This window comes from Alosa sapidissima, chromosome 14, assembly GCF_018492685.1.
Source record: "Alosa sapidissima isolate fAloSap1 chromosome 14, fAloSap1.pri, whole genome shotgun sequence".
Lineage (NCBI taxonomy): Eukaryota > Metazoa > Chordata > Actinopteri > Clupeiformes > Clupeidae > Alosa > Alosa sapidissima.
In genome coordinates this window covers 3008896-3030832 of record NC_055970.1, presented here as the reverse complement: position 1 = coordinate 3030832, position 21937 = coordinate 3008896, and the positions used below count along the sequence as shown (strand labels likewise).

Sequence of the window (21937 nt, the reverse complement as noted above, 5' to 3'; positions counted from 1 at the left end):
GGAGCTCCAAGCGGATTTGTACACGCAGCCTTACAACACTGTTTACAGCTCTTCGAGTCCTGGTAAAATGTAATTTTTGGTACATAGCTAATTTAGATAAACTTATGGTGTGGGTGCTTGCGTTTCTTTAGGAATCCGCCGTCTTGGTTTGTATAGAAATGAATATTAAGTGACACATACACGTAAGAGGTTGGACATACGTGACGGTTGGTAATACAGTATGTGACGTTCCGATAATTTGTCCAATATGGGCAGAAAAATCAAGTTAACAGGAGGCATCACCTGATTGTTTTATGCTTGACCACTCTTTTCTCTCTGTGTATCCTTATTTTTCTCTCTCTCTCTCTCTCTCTCTCTCTCTCTCTCTCTCTCTCTCTCTCTCTCTCTCTCTCTCCCTCTACAGAAAAGTCTCCCGGCGCTGCGGCTCTCATTGCTCAACAGCCAGCAGTCTCTGACCCATCCCCCGGGCGTGGTCAAACCCGGCGCCACCGCCAGCCCGGTCCCGCTCACGGCCACGGTGGTGCCAGCTGTCCGCGCGCGCCAGCCCAACACCCCGCTGCCCGCTGGTGCCCACTCAGCTGCGCTGGTACGTGCATCCGCCTGCAACCACACACACCACCCCACACCACCCCTACAGCCGGGCACCACCCACACCACCCCTACAGCCGGGCTCTGGCGGGGGGGGCGGTCACAGGGGGCAGGGAGGTCACAGGGGGCAGGGAGATGCAGGGCAATGTCGCTACCAGGCAGTGAAGCGAGGCACTGCCAACTCATGGATGACCGTGTGTGTGCGCGCCTGCGCCCTGTGTGTTGTGTGTAAGTGTGTGGCATGAGTATTTGATGACTGTGGTGTGTGTAATGATAGGTGTGTGTGTGTGCGTGCTGTGTTTTTTGTAGGAAACTGTGATGAATTTGTTTGGCGAAGTTAGGACATTGCTAGTTGGGGGGGGGGGGGGCAGTCGAAGGCTAATACCATGTAATTACACCCTTATTACACCCTGGCTCCCAGTGCATCTGTAGCTCCTGCCGCGGTGACTCTTCCCGCTCAGTGAGTGAGAGGGGTGAGCCGAGGGGACAGGACCTCCACCCCAGGCCCCTGCCCAGCCCCCACACCCCTCCTGCCCCCAGAGAGAGAGCCAGCGCTGGGGGGCAGAGCCTGAGAGGAGTTAGGAGGGGGGGGGGGTGAGAGGGAGGACGGCAGGGCAGATGGGGTGAAAGAGGCAGGAAACAAGTGCATGGAAGATGGGCAGACGACAAGAAAAAGAGAGGGAGAGTGGTTAAGGGATATGCAGAGAGAAGGAGAGGGAGGGAGGGAGGGGGGGATCGCGGTGGTCATGGTGCTTGGAGTGTCCTCTCCGTATGAGCCATCCGAGGTCTCGGTCCACTGCTGTGGGTTGAGCGGCCAGGGGGCGCCTCTTCCCCTGCCAGGAGTGGGCAGTGCCGTCCAGCGGGCACATGTGCCCAGGCCACAGGGTCAGTGCAGGGAACTGGGTCAATTAGGATGAAGTAGCAGAGAGCAGGCATCAGAACTCTGTCTGTCTCTCTTTCTTTCTGTTTGTCTGTTTCTCTCTTCATCCATCTCTGTAAGTATGTTCCAGTCTGTCTGTCTGTGTATCTGTCCTTTTCTCTCTCTCTCTCCCTCTCTCTCTCTGGTGCAGCCTGTCCTTTTATGCCGCCTCTCTGGTTTCCCCCAGTGTCTATGTTTACGCTGCTCAGTCCTATTCTACTCACTCTTCCTCATTCAACCCCTCCATCCCAGCCTCTCTTCCCAGCCTCTTTTCTCAGCCTCTCTTTTCTCAGCCTCTTATTCCTTCTCTTCCTCTCTATCAGCCTCCCTCTCTTCTCTCTTGTCCACCCCCCCCCCCCCCACCCCCCCTCACCCACCCCCCTCCTCATCTTTCTGGCTCTGGCTGGCTTTGGTCATCAGACAGAGGTGATAAACTTTTGCCTGCGGTGTGAAATGTGTCCCCGGCCCCATTTTCCCACCTGTGGCTCCCAGCTTCAGAATCCTGCTGCAACTGCCTGTAACCTACCCCCCACCCCCCCACCCCACCCCCCCGCCCTCACCTCTCTCACCCTTACCCCGAGCCCTTGGATGCCACGGGTGTGAAACAAGGCCACAGCGTGTGTGTGTGTGTGTGCATGTATGTGTTTGTGTGAATGCCTGTGTGTGTGTGTCTTTGTGTGAGTGTACGTTGGAGTGTGTGGTTATATGTGTGTACAAGTAGGTGTGTGTGTGTGTGTGTGTGTGGTGGGGGGGGGGGGGTCATGTGTCAGGTCTGAGCATTAATGCAGTGTGTGTTGCTACCTGAAAAATGAGAGGGAGAGGGAGAGAGAGAGAGAGGGAGGGGGGGAGAGGGAGAGGGAGAGATGTGCAGGGGGAGGCAAACAGAGGGGATGGATGTGGGGCCCAGGGCCATGCTGCAGGCCCTGCTCACACAAGGAAGGAAGCAGTTCTGTTAACAAAAGCCCCAGTCCCCCATACACACACACACACACACTGCACACTCTTTCTCTTGCACAAACACACACACGGCACACTCTTTCTCTTGCTCACACCTCACACACACACGGCACACTCTTTCTCTTGCACACACACACACACATTGCACACTCTTTCTCTTGCTCACACACACACACACACACACACACACACACACACACTGCACACTCTTTCTCTTGCTCACATACACACACGGACACGCTCAGTCACACTCATACATACACTCTTGCACACTCATACACACTCATTGCACACTCATACATGCATGCATACATACACATAAATGCATGAAAACAGAAACACACATAGTTGGTTTCCACCACACATGTGTGCACACATCATGCACCAACTCCTTAATGCACACAGTGGCATGTAAACACATACAAACAAGTGTGTTAACAGTCATTGTCCAACAGGCACTCCTGTGCATACAAACACTCACAGTGCGTACACACACACACGCAACAACAGCAACAACAGCAACAACACCACACAAGTGTTTCCTTTCTGAGGTAAAATATTCACGCTCAGCTTCACACCTACACACACACCTAGAGATGCTATAACACTTTAAGGCTCACACACTTCCAAAGACCCGTGGGCTTACACGCACGCACACACACACACACACAGCTTCACATGAACTTGCACATCCATTTTTCAGTCTCTGCTGAGTGTTTGCTTTCACTGACACTCAATGCACTCAATAAATCACTCAGTGCACTCAATAAATCACTCAATAAATCACTCAGTGCACTCAATAAATCACTCAATAAATCACTCAATAAATCACTCAATAAATCACTCAATAAATCACTCAATGCACTCAATAAATCACTCAGTGCACTCAATAAATCACTCAATAAATCACTCAATAAATCACTCAGTGCACTCGATAAATCACTCGGTGCACTCAATAAATCACTCAATGCACTCAATAAATCACTCAATGCACTCAATAAAAAATAAATTACTCAATGCACTCAATAAATCACTCAATGCACTCAATAAATCACTCAGAAGGATTTCCTGAAAGTAGGTGTTGAAAATGTGTTAAAGTGTTATTAAGTGAAAGTAATCTTTTTTGTGGCTTGTGCCATGTTTCCTCCTGTTATGCTCAATTCAGTTTCATTCATGTGGTAATGATCTCAATAGTTGTTTTTTTCTCTCTAACCTAAGCCTGAAGTGATCCTCTTTCTTGTCTCTCTCTCTCTCTCTCTCTCTCTCTCTCTCTCTCTCTCTCTCTCTCTCTCTCTCTCTCTCTCTCTCTGTAGGGTATCAAACGTGTGGGCGGTCCTGGGGCCCAGGTGCGAATGCCCATGGTGATCACTCAGGCAGTTCGAGCGCCAGGTACGAGAGCCTGTTTAGAGAACAGTACCCTTCTGACTCCTATATCACCTCTGAGGAACTCCCTTAGCAGAGCAGATGATCCCAGAACAGCCTGCCTCCTCCTACATACAGCACAGGCGGCTAAACAAATTGCCAGATGTGCTTATGGCACGTTATTTAAAATGCCTCTACGCTTTTGCCCCAGCTGATGTACACAGACACGTTAACACAGTGGTCCCCAAACTACGGCCCACCACCTCATTTTGGGTGGCCCCCCAAAACATGTCCGTGGTATATAGCATCTGCCCCGCATGGGAGTACGACATCGTCAAACTATAACCTCCGTAATTTCCCCCATTCATTCTCTATGGCGTGTCTTAACAGTACACATGTAATACTCTTTTTGTCCACTGGTGGTTGTTTTGGCGCTGTTTCACGTTTGCCATCGAAAACGAAATGAAATGTAGGCCTACCTGCAAACAATGTAAGAGGCCTATGCTGACTGCATCAGTGCTCAAAGTATTCTAAAAGTTTATCAATTAATTGCTAATAACTAACTAACTTCTATTCAAGTCATATTTCTGGGACTTTCTGGGATAATTATTTCTATTTTTTTATTCACTCGTTCAAATGTTCTCATCAGGTGAGTTGAAAGTGGTCATTTCAGGTGTTTTTGCCAGCACTTCATAAAACTCTCATAGTTTGAGAACTTTAAATTATTTGTAGGATATTACTTGTTCACAACTTGAGCTGTGTATGCAAAGACACAGAGTTCAGAGTTCACACATTTTGAATATTTCATGTGAGCTACATTTTACACTGATATGGCATGGATGGCATATAAACACATCTAACAATGGTATTAAATTGCAGTAGCCTATGATTAAATGTAATGGAATATTCAACTAAGGTAGACTGCTGTTGTTTACAGCACTAAGCTATTTATGGTTACTGATATACTCCGAGTCTCTGGCCCTCTCTTAGAGCCAGTCATAGTGAGCTGGCCCTCGGAAAGAAAAAGTTTGGGGACCACTGCGGTAACATCATGGGTTCAACAGCATGGGTTCACCCTGACCCGTACTTGTTGATCATGTGATGGTTGCCCCTGAGAACTGGAAAAGATGTTTACTCTCACAGCTTGGTCTATCCAACCCTGTTCCTTGGGTTACAGTACAAAGTGGTGCCATTAGCTGTCGATTACTTTTTCTTTTTGAACTTCTGGACAGAAACTTTAGAGAAATGTTCCCTCGCTGTCTGCTAATTCAGTTCTGTCCTATGGCTTTTCTCTCATGAGTTTCAGGTGTGTATGTGTGTGTGTTGTGCATGCTCACAAACATTCTGGTGCATGCGTGCCAAAAAGCGTCCACCACCCCCTGTCTGGCAAGTGGCCGGTGGGCGGTATGCGCAAGCTCCGTGTGTGTGTGTGGTGTGTGTGTGTGTGTGTGTGTGTGTGCGCGAGCTCCGTGAGGGGTTGTTTTATGTCCTCAAAATTCGATGCTGGAAAAAAGAAAGGGAAGAGAGAGGAGGAAAAAAACCCTCTAAAAATACACATGCCACACGTGATGCCCGACGGGCACGCGGAGAGAGAGCCTGCCTGCCTGTTAGAGACGCCAGCGCAGATCGAGAGTGGCAGTGCCTGTGCCCGTCAGGCGACACGTCCGCGGGCGCCTGCTGGCCGCTGAGGCACAGCACTATTGACAGGCCCGCGTCTCGCGTCTCGCGTCTCGCGTCTCGCGTCTCGCGTCTCGGCTCTCCCGCCCCGTCTCCCTGCCCAGCGAGGCCGCTGCCACCGCAGCCGACCTGGGGAGAGCCGCTCCTGCCGCGCCAATGCGGCAGAGGAGGAGAGGGCAAGATGGCTGTGTGTGTGTGTGTGTGTGTGTGATGCCGTGAGGCGCGCAGGGAGCGGGGAAAGGTAGCTTGGCCTGCCGGCGCTTTGCATGCGGCGGCTTTTGACGGAGATGTGTGGGGACGTGTGGTGCTAACATTGATTGTGTGTGTGTGTGTCTGCTTTCGTGTTTTGTGTGTGTGTGTGTGTGTGTGTGTCTGCTTTCGTGTTTTTTGTGTGTGTGTGTGTGTGTGTGTGTGTGTGTTTTGTATTTCCCAGGCGTGGCCGGGAAGGGACCAGTCAGCCAGACGGGGGAAAAGTCCCCAGGGCTTCACGGCGCAGCTCCCTGGGAACCAGAAAAACAAGCTCAACGACCCCGGAGGCGGATCTTTCAGGTACGCACACGAGCAGAAGCAAAGGGCCGAGAGCGCCAGAGGAGGACGTGGGGGGGAAAGGGACGGAGAGGACACAAAAAAGACACAAAAGACTGAGTGTGTTGTTCACTGAGGGGGAAACAGAATGGAAGAGAGAGGGAGAGTGAGAGAGAGTGAAAGAGAAAGGGGGAGTGTTGCTCACCGCAGACACATGGGGGGCAGTCTTCCACCGAGCTCATGTAGATGACTGCAGGCTACACTCTCAGCCACGGCCACGAGTTTTCAGCCCCACCGCCTGTCTGTTCCTGGCTCCTCATCTCTCTCTCTCTCCTCTCTCTCTCTCTCTCTCTCTCTCTCTCTCCCTCTCTCTCTCTCCTCTCTCTCTCCTCTCTCTCTCTCTCTATCTCTTACTTTCTCTCTGTCCCCCTCTCTGTCTGTCTCACTCTCTCACTCTGTCCCTTTCTCTCTGGATGTCACTGTCTGAGATGAAGTGTAGGATCACACAAAAAAAGCGCCCCAGTTGGACAGGCCTTTGTCCAAACCTATAAGCTAAATGAACTGAGTCTGAAAAAGAATATACTCAAACTGCAGTGTACAGGCTAGACTGCCTTATATTCCAGCCATCGTTTGCTTTGTGTGTGTGTGTGTGTGTGTGTGTGTGTGTGTGTGTGTGTGAGTACATATGTGAGGGGTAGATTGAGAGGTGGCAAGAGTGAGGCCCTATGTTAGTCAGAAAAGGTAAGCTGAACCATAGTTTGTATAGTCTAGAGTCTGTGTGTCTGTGTATGTGCTACAAATGGATGATGCATAGTTAGTTAAGTAGTTGGGTTCTGCATGGATGTGTGGGATTAAATGGATGATGCATAGTTAAGTAGTTGGGTTCTACATGGATGTGTGGGATTAAATGGAGAATGAATGTTTGTATGAGGAGATTGCATTTAGTCTGTGTGTGTGTGTGTGTATGTATATATTAGGTGGGTCAAGCTGCCTGTGTGTGTGTGCCTGAGTGTTAGGTCGGGCCACAGGGTTCATGGTAACTCTCTCTCTTCCTCTCTCTCTCTCTCTCTCTCTCTCTCTCTCTCTCTCTCTCTCTCTCTCTCTCTCTCTCTCTCTCTCTCTCTTTCTCTCTCTGACCCCCCCCCCCCCCTGCCTGTCTGTCTGTGTGGCCAGAGGGGGGAAAGGAGCTGCCGGAGGCCCTGATTGATAAACCAATAAATCTTTAGCAGCGTTGGTAATTAAGCTGTCAGGCCTGCTTGTTACTGACGACCTCTCCCCCCCCGGCCATGCTGCTTTTCGCTTTTCACTGGCCTCTCTGAGCACTGACCGCTGGCCTCTCTGAGCACTGCCGACGACCCTGCGCAGCCATGACTTTCAGCTCGGCCTTTGAACCGCGCTCGAAAGAGAAAGCCACCGCGTTTAATGTTGCACTGACCCAGACCAGCCAAATCAGCATCCTCTTAAAAATCAAAACCGATAATTGGTGGGTGTGGCTGAACGTGAGGTGCCTATTACACGAGGGATTGTGAAATAGCTGTTGTGTGTCACTCTCAAAGCAGTGGAAGGTGTGAAGCACTAACATGAATTGGCTGGCTGAGTCACAAGCCTGTAGATTGGGTGGCAGTTGGCATCATTTAGAATGGGCAGAGTAGCAAGTCAGTTGGCATCATTTAGAGTGGGCAGAGTAGCAAGTCAGTTTGACAGCTGATGACTGTGGTTGCATGTAATATCTTTAGAGTGATTATAGATTGCAGTGTTGTGGTCACTGTTAGTCTCTGAGGGCTTCCCTTCCCGATTAGTTCACCCAGCCACATTTAAGGCTAGTCCTGCAGACTGTTATATTTTGTTGGGAGTGCTTTGATAGAGTTGAGCTCCGTATTGTATGTATAACTGACCCGTATTTGATTGGCATGTTAGTGTAGATTCTGTCTCTTGTCCATGCTGAATCTTTCACTAGACAGTTAGGGTTGGATGAGGCAGATGGGCTATTTTGCCTCCACTCCATGAACTGCTTCATGTTGTATTTATGTGTTGTACTGTAGTGATTTCTATGATAGTGCATTTGTATGAGGTCCATTGGTTATCCACTGAAAAATCTCAACTAAAATGACATTTTGATCACCCATTTTACTTCAAAATGGCCTCTCTCCACTCCCACCCCACCCCGACCCCCACCCAGACATTCACTTCCGCTCATAGCCACCCTGACCAGGTTTTCCCCATGCCCTGGGTGTCTTGTGCAGAGGATGGGAAAGAGACAGAGAGACATGTCTGGACAGACCTCCTCTCTCCCATGATCCTCCTCTCCCCCCGCCCGTCTCCCTCGCAGCCCTGAGCTGAGGAGGCCCTCAAGGGCCGCCTGCAGCCAGCACGACAACTCCGCTCAGGCGGCTTCGGCTGGGAAATCAAATTCAAAATATTCAAATTCAATTCAGCTCATTCAGTGAGTAATCTTTTGCTGAATTTCAATGGGCTCGATTCTAAATTTAATGTGAATTAATTTTCAAGAAATCGGCAGAATTGGAGTGGAAACTATTGTAGTGGTTTCCAGCGAACTGGTGTTGGGCACGTCTGGATGCTTTAGCGTATGGACTATACATTTGTGTGCATGAGCATATGTGTATGCTGAGGTATTTGTGTGTGTGTGTGTGTGTGTGTGCGCATCTTCATGTGTGTTGCTTGTTGAAACCTGTAGCAAGGAGTGTAGGGGCAGGGTGGATGTGTTGAAGTAGGATTTTGATGCACTAGATCCATTAAATAGCTTGTGGTTTATGGAAATGATATAGTCTATCAGTGCTATGACCAAGTCACAGCTTTTGGCTAACCAATGAGAGTGGGTATCTGATGAGAATGGGTAACAGGTGTGTGTGTGTGTGTGTGGCTTAAGACTGGTGTGTGTGGTAGTGTGCGTTGGGTCTTCCTGGTGATTTGCAGTGTTCCACTTGCCCAGATTGAAAACTCTGGGGCCCATGGTGTGTGTCTGCATGTGAGGTGAAGTGCATTAATAGACTATGTGTGGGATGGAGAACCCCCAGTCAGTGCTCACACAAATCCCATCACACACACACACACACACACACACACACACACACACACACACACACACCCCATGGTTGGATCACTGAGGGGAGAGAGTGAGCTCACTGTTGGCACACTGCGATCTCCTCACCACAGCTGGTACTGGAAACACACACACACACACACACACACACACACACACACACACACACAGAAGGATGAGGGAGAGATGGGATCAAAGAAGGGGAAAGAGAGAGGGACCGAAAGAGAGCAGAGGAGTGAGAGATAGATAGAGAGAGACAGAGAGACAGATAGTCGGAGAGGGGGAACAGGAGGAGAGGGGGCAGCTGTTTCCACTTAGCTCAGTAAACGGAGGCTGTGGCCACTCAGGGAAACCCACCAGCCCTGCAGTCTGGCACACACACACACACACACACACACACACACACACACACACAGATGTGGTCTTGCATATTTATTTGGACATTGTTCAGTATTATATTTGATATTAAACAATAATAAACATCAATCATCAAAGCAGTGTACACATATAATCTGTATGCATATGCTGTCACAGAGTTTTCCCTCTGTTTCTGTCTCTATCTTTTCCTACATCATTCTCTCTCCCTCTCTCTCTCTCTCTCTCCCTCTCTCTCTCTCTCTCTCTCTCTCTCTCTCTCTCTCTCTCTCTCTCTCTCTCCCTCTCTCCCTCTCTCTCTCTTCCTTTATTTTTCTCTTCCTTGTTTTTGTCTCATCACGGCCTAGTGTCAGGTTTCAGAGCCTGAGGCTGTCTTTATCCATGGAGGGCTGAGAAATATGTAAAGTATTAGCCATGTATGTTACCATAAAGTACACATACATTTCTCCACCACAAATATGTCTTCTCTCTGGCACAACCATATGCAATGGACAGTCACAGAGGGGAGAAAGCATCACGGTCAATGAGTCCCTGAAACAATGCCCAGCAGTAGTAGAGGCAGAACACCAACCTCAAATAAATCTGACTGTTTAGATTGTTAGTGTTCAGGCCATCAGATTCAGGCCTCAGATTTAGTGGTCACTATTCATCACCATTCAGATTCTTTGTTTTGAAATGACTACTAATCAGGCTATCGCATTGTCTGAAACTGTACGAATTAGCACCGATTTGGCAAGCAGTGTTCAAACCAAACGTGTTGAAATGAAATGTTCAATCTATCTGTGTTTTCATTTCCTTCTCCGAGTTTTCTGAATCACTGCAATTCCGTAGAAACACTGCCCTCCGACTCACTAGTGGTCAGCTGGTCAAGTAAGTCACAGTGATGGCAACATTTACAGTTACCACGGTGAGGATGAAGAGGATTATGTAAGCTTTCTCTGCCTGATGAAGAGCGGAGGCCTGGCACAGCAGGTGTGATGCTCATCAGCAGTGAGTTGGGCGTGGGCAGGGGTCGCCCCGCGGCACCGCCAGCTCTCGGGGGTGGAGGTGTCCACTAATCCCCTCTGTCACCCCCCCACTGCCACGTCAAGACGGTTTCAGAGCACCGCACAGGGCCAGCAGCAGGGGGCGTACACGTGTGCAACTGCACACACACTCACACATGCACGCACGTACTACACCACACATACACATACACAGCCACATAAATATACACACACACACACACACCATACAGATACATAAGTGCACACACACATGCATACCACAGAAACACACACACACACACACACACACACACACACACACACACACACACACTCGTTCCAGGGCGCGATCACAGGTGCCTACAGCCTTTAGTCCACATAGATGTGCTTAAACACATACTTTTGCAGACAGATGCACATACAGATGTTGAGAGGCGCGCACACAAACACATGTGTAGGCAGCATCAGGTCAGCTCGCAGTCTCCGCTTTGTTCTATGTTGCCCAGGGTGCAGTCAGTGCAGTCTTCAGAACCGCATAAATACCTCAGTCAGGCAACAGCAGATATAGGCACAACAAAAAAAACCCAGACCCCTGCATGTGTGCGGAAGAATGCGTTGACAGGAAGCCGTGTTGAATTAATCAGGCTGCCGACGCCACAGCACACCGGAGAGGAGGGACCCGGCGAGCACCGCAGCTGTCAATCAAGCGCCTTCCCCTCCAGCTCCGCCTCTTTTCAGGCGGCAGAAGCAGGTTCTTGGCTGATGGGTGACTGTGATGTATTAATCATCCGCTCAGCCTTTTGATATTTTATGAAGAACTCTGAATATTTCCCATCCTGCGCCAGTGCAAGAGTGGCTGCTGTTAGTGAGTTCTCCCTGTATCAAACAGCCGTTCCCAACAGCCAGCTAATCTCGCTGTGGAGGCTGCCTCTCTGATAGCCAGAGGGCATGCTGTTGCTCTGGAAACATGCATGACCATGACTATGACCTGCTTTTTTCCTGGTTGATTAGGTTTTGGGACATTAGTGTGTGTGTGTGTGTGTGTGTGCGCGTGTGTGTGTGTGTGCGTGTGTGTGCGTGTGTGTGCGTGTGTGTGTGTAAGAGAGAGATAGATAGATAGATAGAGAGAGCATCCAAGGGTTGTTGTATTTTCACATATTTTTTTGACTGCCATTAGTTGAGGAGGTGAAACAAACTACAAGAGGTTTGTTTGAAAAGTTTTCTCCTACACCTGGGACCTTATATTGGTCATGTGACTGTAGGTCTGACGCAGCCAATCACAAATCCCCATCTGGACGCAGCTTATTGCAGTATATCTGCAGACGGAATGTTAATGTTTCACTCCATGTCGGGTGGTATTATGTTTAGGATTATTCCAGAGTGCTAAGGGAGTGTGTGTGAATGAAGTTAATCTTTACTGATGTAAAGTGAAGTTCAGCTTGCGGTAAAGGTAACTGAGGTAAATTGAATTGGAAGTCCACTTCTTCTGTAATGAGGCCTGGAGAACAGGGGAGGGGAGGTTTGTTGATACCTCAGGTCAGGCCCAAAGATGCCGGCTAACGAGTCTCTATCTGTATTTCGCTTTCCAGGGACGATGACGACATCAATGACGTGGCCTCCATGGCTGGGGTGAACCTGAATGAGGAGAGTGCCCGTATCCTAGCAACGAACTCGGACCTGGTGGGCACGCAGATTCGCTCGTGTAAGGACGAGGCCTTCCTGCCCACAGGCCTCCTGCACAGACGCATTTTAGACACGGGTAAGCTACACTCTGCACCCGGGCCCTGCTGCACAGACTCATTTTAGACACGGGTAAGCTACACTCTGCATGCCCTGCTGCACAGCACGTTGTAACCTACCATGCCACTCTCCCCAGGACGTGCTTAAACACACTCAACATCTCCCCAGGACGTGCTTAATCACCATTCAACATCACGCTAAAGTCATCACTATGTAGGACTCTATAGCATAATTTGACAAACAGATACAATATAGAGAAGCCTCTGTTACCCTTCAGAACATGTTGGCATACTATAGTCAACACTGTATGGTACAACAACATAAGTATTATGCAAATAGAGGTATAGTCTGTGGGGCAGCCGTGGCCAACTGGTTAGCACTTCGGACCTGTAACCGGAGGGATGCCGGTTCGAACCCCGACCAGTAGGCGCGGCTGAAGTGCCCTTGAGCAAGGCACCTTACCCCTCACTGCTCCCCGAGTGCCGCTGTTGATGCAGGCAGCTCACTGCGCCGGGATTAGTGTGTGCTTCACCTCACTGTGTGTACACTGTGTGCTGTGTCTGTTTCACTAATTCACGGATTGGGATAAATGCAGAGACCAAATTTCTCTCACGGGATCAAAAGAGTATATATACTTATACTTATAGTCGTTACATTTTACATTATATTACTGTGTACACACCACATACGTTGCATTTTAATATGTCAAATTGTTAATAAATGAATCCTGTCATCACTGTACTGCCCAAAGCCATAAGCGACCCCCCCTCCCCAAGACCTTCTGAGAGAAAGTACTATCAATCTAGCTAATAACCAGCTAACATTAGCTTGTTAACATGACAAATTTGAATGATGCAAGTGTCTTCTTAGTATGTGTCTTTGTAATTGGCATAAAAAGTTGTCATGAGAATCCACTAGAAGTACTATGACACCAAAGGCTAGCAAATTAAGCAGTAGTTCTGCTAAGACTACAAAGAGATTTATCTGGGTTATGATGTGGTTTCAATACTAAAATAGAAATTTCTAGACCTAACATTTTTTGGTCATAAAGGCCAGTTGTGTTTATCAAATGTGCCTATAGGCAATTACAAATTAATATTTTCAGGCTACTAAAGCATATATACAGTAGATGCAGTATATGTATTTATATTTAGCATGGCCTCTCTAAAAGACTTTGACCTATGTCATCGTATGATAACACGATCATAGCCATTACAGTACCTTCTTCACTGTGGCCATATGTATGTGGCACGATTGCATTTGGGTCAGCTTACGCAAAGCTGTTTAGATCTATAATGTGACAATTAAATGAATTGTTAAAAATTAAATCATATGCCCTGCAGAGTTCCAAATCATTTTTTTTTTGCTCTGTGCAGATCTCAAAACTTTCCCTGCATCAGAATGTAGGCCAGTTTTTCCAGCGCCCGAGGGGAAGAAAGCTATCTTCTGACTCCTTGTGTGTGTGTGTGTGTGTGCATGCGCGCACACACACACGCGCACTTTGTAAATGTGTGTGTGTGTGTGTGTGTGAGCATCCAAGGGTGTTGTATTTTAACATATTGTTTTCACTGCCATTTGTAGTGTCATCACTTAAGAGGCGGTTTGATTTACTCGGAGCCCTCTCCCCGCGCTGGCCCTGGTGTAAATGCGCTGCACTTAACAGTTCTTTCACCTCCACTAATGAATTCTTCAGTGGCTGTCTGAACTCCGGAGACCCCAGGCCCTGGCATAAATACTTTATGGGGTGGCTGTTTGAAGGCTGCTTGTCAGATTGTCCTGTGGACTGAGAGGGCTGTTTTCTGCTACAGGACCCCCCCCCCCCCCTCCCTCTCTACCCCCACCCCAATATCATCATACCCTTCTGCTCAGCTGAATTTTTTTGGGCACAGACTAACCAACCTGCTTTTCTCTTTCAAAAGATGTATTTAAAACACCAGGCTCTGTCACAAGCTCCAGCTGCAGATGTTTATGTGCTTCTCTCTCGTGTGAGAGGGGTGCTCAGGGGTGCTCAGCCATGTATGCACACGGGAACATTGCACTGTGCTGAAAAAAATGGTCAAGATTGTCTGGAGTATTTGAGTGTGTGTATGTTCACTGTCTTAAGGGACTTCAGGAGGACTAGGGAGGACATTTCTCAAATTGACAATTTCTGAGAACAGTGAGGGGAAAATATGCAACATTTTAGGCATTTGCATTTTTGCAATTCTGGCTTCCAAATCCTCAATAAGTCATGGTTCTTCCCCTGCCGCACTTGTCGTAATTACCAGACAAACTGCTTTAAATAACACCCACCTGAAGGTGTCCACTTCTGTCAAGCCTCCCCCTTCTCTCACTCTCCCTCTCGCTCTGCCTGCTCTCCCTGGATCTCAATTAAATCTCTGCAGCCCTGTTCCACAGCCCCACGGGCCCGTGCTGTTGTGTCCTACCGCTCAGCCTCAGACTGGCTGTGATCCGGCTGCAGTCAGCACCTCTCCGCTTTAGAGACCCACGTCACTTCCTCCCCCCTGCAAGGCCCCTGAGGGCCCCCAGTGCCGTGTGTATAGGGGAGGGGGGGGGGGGGGGGGGGTGAATGGTGATGTAGCCAGGGGATGAGGTGGGGCCCCCTGCTGGCGAATGGCAGTTGCGCAGGGCCGCGGTGGCAGTGATGGGTCCGGGGCCCGTTCCCGGCTGACAGCTGACCAGGGGAGGTGCCTCGGCCTGCCACGACGGTTCAGCCTCGTCGGCACGGCCCGGCATCACCCTGGTCCTCCGCCCGCCCCAGGCCGCACAGGTCCAACTCAGACTGTCCTGTTAGCAGCAGACGGCCTCACTGGCCTTGGCCTCCACTGTCCAGCACATGTGCACAGACATGCACAGATGCACACAAACATGTTGGTAATGTTTTCATGCTACGTAGCTATGAGGTGCTTTTGGATCGTTCATATGCTTGCTTTTTCCTTTCTTTCCCTCTTCTCTCCTCTTCTCTTCTCCTTCTTTCTTTTCTCCTTCTGTCTTTCTATCTTTCTAAATGCCTCTTCATTTCCTCACCCCTACTGTGCATCTTGTAGTCCAGTCCCTCAAGCTTGGGGTGTTCTTAAGCAGAGTGATACTGAAACACACACACACACACACACACACTCACATACAGAGAGAGAGATAGAGACACACACACACACTCACATACAGAGAGAGAGAGATAGAGACACACACACACACACACACATACAGAGAGAGAGAGAGATAGACACACACACACACACACACACATACAGAGAGAGAGATAGAGACACACACATACATACACACACACACACACACACACACACACACACACACACACACACTCACATACAGAGAGATAGAGACACACACACACACACGCACAGAGCTAAATCTGAGGGGAACTGCTGCTTCTGCTGCTGTTTGAACATGACTCGACACTCCTGACACTCCTGTCTCCTCTCCCTGGATCAGGAGCTCAGCTGGATTGGTGCTCTCAGACTAAACCCGCGGTGCTCCCCGGTGTCTCAGGACCGGGTCTGCCGAGAGTCCCCGTCTCAGGGGGACGACCCTCGGAGGGAGCCCCCCGTCACAGGGTGCTGCCTCTGCAGAGGCGTGTCATTCTGGGCCTCTGTGGGGTTTGGGGCTGAGATGGGCGTTTTCAGGGTTCAGCTTGTAAGACTATAACCCCTTAGGTCACTTGATTTAATAAACAAGTGGGATTACAGTGATAGTTTAGCGATATTTTAGATTTTTCTTTAGTTTTTTTTTATTAGGAAGGTATACAGAACACTAATGTGTATTTAAAAGTACAGACAAGGTAATAACATGAAACTGTTATCATTACATTACATTACATTTGGCTGACACTTTTTAACCAAAGTGACTCCCAACATGGTAAACAATTAAGGTAGAGTACGATAAGGACAAGTTAGTGCATCAGTTAATACTTTTTCCATTCAGTCAAGTGTCAGTTCTACAGTAGGTGATAAGTGCTAGGATCAGCAAGGCTAGTTGTACGAGAGGAGATATTCTCTGAAGAGCTGATGGTGGCTGAAGGTCATGGTGTCAGTTCTAGGTGATAAGTGCTAGGATCAGCAAGGCTAGTTGTACGAGAGGAGATATTCTCTGAAGAGCTGATGGTGGCTGAAGGTCATGGTGTCAGTTCTAGGGGATAAGTGCTAGGATCAGCAAGGCTAGTTGTACGAGAGGAGATATTCTCTGAAGAGCTGATGGTGGCTGAAGGTCATGGTGTCAGTTCTAGGGGATAAGTGCTAGGATCAGCAAGGCTAGTTGTACGAGAGGAGATATTCTCTGAAGAGCTGATGGTGGCTGAAGGTCATGGTGTCAGTTCTAGGGGATAAGTGCTAGGATCAGCAAGGCTAGTTGTACGAGAGGAGATATTCTCTGAAGAGCTGATGGTGGCTGAAGGTCATGGTGTCCTGACTGGGTGCAGAAAGAAATAAAGTATACATGTCAGAACTCAACTGTTAGTCTGTCATGTGCTTACTAAACAAAGGATTATTAATAGACACACACCTTTTTACCTTTGCGAAGATTATGTTGTTTTGGGTATGCATTTGTCTGCTTGTCATCAGGATTTTGCAAAAACTACCAAAACAGTTTTCATGAAACCTGTAGCGTGGGCCAAGAATGCACTCATTTCATTCTGGAGCAGATTCAAATCACTCGGTGGAGGTCTGCACCTTTCAAGTGCCCTTCTAGTTGTTTCTTCCTTTTTTTCCTGTTTAGTATTTAAACTAAGTTTCAGTTGTGTGCATGTGCGTGTGTGTGCGCTTGGTCTGTGTTAAAGTATAAGGGTGTGAGTAGTTTTGGCAGAGGTAAGTGTAGTCTAATGCTGAACGTATGGCCGCCGTATGGATACAGTAAAGCAGTGTGGGCTGGCTGCATGAATCTACAACACTCCCATTAGTACAAATTGGTAGAATGTCTCCACCACAGCGCTCTGCTTACTTTGGCACAGGCCATGAATTCCTATTCACTGAACCAATGTTTCTCTCTCTCTCTCTCTCTCTCTCTCTCTCTCTCTCTCTCTCTCTCTCTCTCTCTCTCTCTCTCTCTCTCTCTCTCTCTCTCTCAGCTCTCTCTCTCCCTCTCTCCCTCTCTCTCTCTCTCTCTCAGCTCTCTCTCTCTCAGCTCTCTCTCTCCCTCTCTCTCTCTCCCTCTCTCTCTCTCTCTCTCAGCTCTCTCTCTCCCTCTCCATCCCTCTCTCTCTCTCTTAGCTCTCTCACTCTTCTCTCCCTCTCTATCCCTCTTTCTCAACTCTCTCTCTCCCTCTCTATCCCTCTCTTTCTCAACTCTCTCTCTCCCTCTCCATCCCTCTCTTTCTCTCTCTCACTCTCGGCCTTAGTTTTTTAAGTCCTCATGTGGAGCGAGATGGCAGCTCTTTCGAAGTTTCACATTTTCCCGTTTCTTTTTGTGGGCCATGCACCGTGTTTTTGTATTTTCACACACTAATTATCTAGTTTTTAACAATCCCCACCCTTTCAAGCTGTTGGAGGAGAGGAAGAAGTATATGTATTGTACGGCTGATTTAAATAATTGGTGTGGTTTACTTAAAAGAGAGCCAGGGAAAGAATTATGTTAATGGCAAATTAAAAAAGGGAAGAAATAACAGATCTGTAACCTAACCAAATTCCATCCTCCGCACGGGAACTTTAGTGAGTGGATCGCTGGGAGGAAGCCTAATTATGCTTTAAAGGAAGGTGGTCAATGCCGTTTGCACACATGAAAGGCAGCCCAGAGTGTTTTCTTAGTCTGTTTTTCCCTTTTCTTCTTGCGCTCATTTCGCCGTCTCGACTGCATCTGTCTGCCTTGAGGATGGGCGACCTGTACATTGGAACGCCGTGGGTTTTGTGCCGTGTGTTTGTGTGTTAGAGGGCAGCATTGGAAAGATCAATGTGCAAAAAGCTCTTTGGCCCATAGTAGTCCTTCAGTTCAATACCCTCCATTTGTCCGGAGAATGACTGGTATTCTGCCATGAAGTCTGTTTGTAGTGGGTAGTAGTTTGTAGTTCTTTTGCGAGCCTTTTAATCATCTCCAATTGTTTCTTCTGGTGTCTGGGTAGTCCATTGTTCTTGGACTAATGCTTCTGATGTGTCTGATCAGGCTTCTGGTCAAGTGGTCAGCTTTCTGACTGACTTTTCATCTGGTTGTTTTTGAGTGTAATTAAATTTTTGGTGCTTCTTAGCTCTGACTGCCTCTCTTTCTATTGTTACATCACCTGTGGACCTTAGTCTTAAGGCCTATTTACACCAAGAACGATAACTATAATCATAACGATAAAAGTGTTCACACTGAACAACGATAAACGAAGTCTCTCCTTGTGTTAATGAATGTGACGGTTAAAATTCGATGGGTTTTGATTGGCTATTAGCTTTTTATCATTCTAAAAATCGCTCTGAAAGTGATCCACAACGATATCGTTCTTCATGTCGTTATAGTTATAGTTTATGTGTAAACATCGTCATTCATATTAACGAGAACGATATTTATTTTTGTATAGTTATCGTTACTGTTCTTGGTGTCAATGGGCCTTTAGGCGTCTTATGTTTCTCACTGGCTTTTCTTTGTGTGAGTGTTTCTTCACTGGCTTCTCCCTGTCTCTGTCACTGAATGTGCCTTTCGACTTTGGTTTGATCATGTGCTCTCACCTCTCCTCTTGTTTCCTGCAGCAAAGAGGTTTGGGGTGACGGAAGTGCCCCTGGAAGCGGTCAACTTTATCGCCCACGCCACACAGACACGCCTTCGAACCGTGCTGGAGAAGGTGTCTGCCATCGCCCAGCACCGCATGGACACTTGCAAAGTAAGACAAACTAATAACTACATGAGTTTGCATTAACAAGGCCTACATCATTGTCTTTGAATTCTATGGCTATCAGATTGGCAGATAGCGGACCGCTGGTGGTGTGCCGCCGATGGCGTGCCACTTGTGGTCCGCCGTTGGACCACCATCTCTTTAAACTGAACTTGTCATGAATATTAAGAAAAGTTAATTAAATGATATATGGAGTATAACTGAACAAATGAAAAAGATTTTAGACCAATGGTGGCAAAATATTGGGCAATTTGTCTGCAACCCGCCAGCGGACCGCCAGAGAACTGATGAGCAAAATGCCAGCGGACCGCCAGCTATGTCCCCAATGGACCGACAGTGGTCCGCCAGCCTCTTGCTATCTGGAAATGCCTTTATGACTCATCATCAATGCAGCAATATTTTAAACTAGATGTACCGCAGAGCGGTACAAAATATGACCGCCGCCCAGTCCAGCACATTTTTTCCACAAAAATAAATCACGCTGAAGACCTATATGATTCTAACTGTCTCATTAAATTGCATTATCCACACTCAATTCTCACTGGTATCTGCTAGACAACCAGTGCCAAAACATGATTAGTTCATAGATTTCACATGTAAAATTCATTTTATACAACCCCACCCCCATCTTGCCTGTTAATAATTCTGAGAAATTCTTGAATTGTGTGCATGTGTGCGTACACGTTTATGTTTATGTGTGTGGGTGTGGGTGTGTGTGTGTGCGTGCTTGTGTGTTTGCCTGTGTATGTGTGTTTGTGCATGTGCATGCATGTGTACATATGTCTACTGTGTGAGTATGGGTCATACGTATGATTACTGTGAATGTATGTGTGTGCTTGTGTATCTGTTTATGCACATGTGTGCACATGGAATGGGTTAACATGACCCCTGGAGGCAAACATACGGAAAAAATTGGTCATCCTAGGCCCTATGGTTCTCAAGATATTCACAGAAAACTGTGTCTGCCCTACCCTCCTTTCGGGGGGTCCAGTACAGCGGGGGGGCTACAGATCAAAACGAAAAACGATGGTTCCATGCTATCCATGTGGGGTTACATGCCCACCAAGTTTCGTGTACCCCGGTCTTTCAGTGTCCCTGGAATCCTTGTTGGTGTACGGTCTTAAATGTACACATAAATTATTTTATTGTAAGGCCCCCCCATGAACGAAAGTTCACAAAACTTGGCATGCATTCGGAGGGTGTCATAATTCCAATTTTCCAATTTCGTGCAGTTTTGACTATGTTAGGTCACAGATACCTGCGATTACAACACCTCATTTTTACTTTTTTGTGTTTAACTAGGTGGCGCTATACATGAAATGAGTGGTTATGGAATGGGTTGACATGGCCCTTTGAGATCAACATACAAAAAAAAGTGGTCCTCCTAAACCCTACGGTTCTCAAGATATTCACAGAAAACTGTGTCTGCCCTACCCTCCTTTCGGGGGGTGCAGTCCAGCAGTGGGGCTACAGATCAAAACGAAAAACGATGGTTCCATGCTATCCATATGGGGTTACATGCCCACCAAGTTTCGTCTACCCCGGTCTTTCAGTGTCCCGGGAATCCTTGATGGAAATTTGGACATGCGAAAAAGAAAAAAAGAAAAAATCTGACTAAACCTATATGACCGCCGCTTCGCTGCGCGGCGGTCATAATAAAACAACCACTTTTATTTCATAATGACAGTACCCTAGTAAATAGAGTAGAGTGTCTATCAAGTAAATTATGGACATGTTGATATTGAAGTCTAATTCAACCAATATAACAGAGAAAGACACCAGTCATACATGTTCAACCAGAATACTGTAAAACAGCTTGTTAGGTAGTTAGGTAAGCCAGAAAATAAAGGAACTACATGAAGCATCTTGCTATAGGCCTACAAATATACACTTCATGGACAAAGTATCGGGACGCTTGCTATTACACCCAGAAGAACTTCAATGACATCCCATTCTAAATCCTTAGGCATTAATACGCAATTGGTCCCCCCTTTGCAGCTATAACAGCTTTACGCAACATTTTGGAGGCTCTGTGGGAATTTTTGCCCATTCATCCAGAAAAGACACACACAGTCAGCGACTGTCTGTCTTTCAAACACACACACACACACATACTAGGGATACGCTAATTGTGAAATTTCTTTGTTTACTTCCTTTTTGTTGTTAATTATTAGCCTGGGCGTTACCATCCCACGTACTTCCGCCCAAAATTTGATTTCGTATCGCACATAGTCTGGTCCAACTGACATTATACGGCTCGCTTGTAGCCGAGCCATTCAGCGAACAGTTGAGTAATGACGCGGAACTCGCTTGCCGAGTTGCTTGTAGTCCAGCGAAGCTTGTAGTTCAACAGCATAGCAACAATGGGGACGGAGGAAGAGACGCTAGAAGCTATCCGCGAAGTTGAGCATCACACAATTAAAGCAGGAACAAGAGGCTCGTCTTGTCAATTTTATAAATGGCAATAACGTCGTAGCTCTCCTTCCAACTGGCTTTGGGTAAAGTTTAATTTCTCAGGTGGTCCGAATTCATTTAAGTGGGAAGCGTAAGAGCCTGAACTCTGGCGCACAGCATACGTCATTACCAAACGTTGCTGATTGGTTAAGGGAACTCCAATGATTTTAAACCTCAAAATAAGCATCTGCCCATTACGGAGACGGATTCTTATTACATTGTGCCAGACTGTATGACTAAGAGAAACGTAGTCACAGGCGGTAAGGACCAGGCTAGTTAATCATACCCTTTAGTGGCAAGGAAATAGTCATAAAAAAAAAAAGTTTACATATTCATTGCAAAAACCATATTCATTACAAAATATTAATTACAAAAACCATTTTCAAGTTTTCCAGGCATTCATAGCACCATCTCTGAATGGCCCAGTACACACATAACACAACATTTAACTAGTGCAAACTTGATGCAACATAACA

At 47.4% G+C, this 21937-nt stretch overlaps 1 protein-coding gene across 1 annotated transcript in view; it reads left to right on the top strand.

Annotated features, from left to right (window-relative positions):
• Window positions 1-21937, top strand: part of LOC121682158 (transcription initiation factor TFIID subunit 4-like) — a 115176-nt gene that overhangs the window by 38310 nt on the left and 54929 nt on the right. The window contains 6 exon segments of the mRNA XM_042062203.1: window positions 404-586; window positions 3778-3853; window positions 5937-5971; window positions 5973-6052; window positions 12040-12209; window positions 18865-18995. Coding sequence (XP_041918137.1) covers window positions 404-586; window positions 3778-3853; window positions 5937-5971; window positions 5973-6052; window positions 12040-12209; window positions 18865-18995 — 675 coding nt within the window.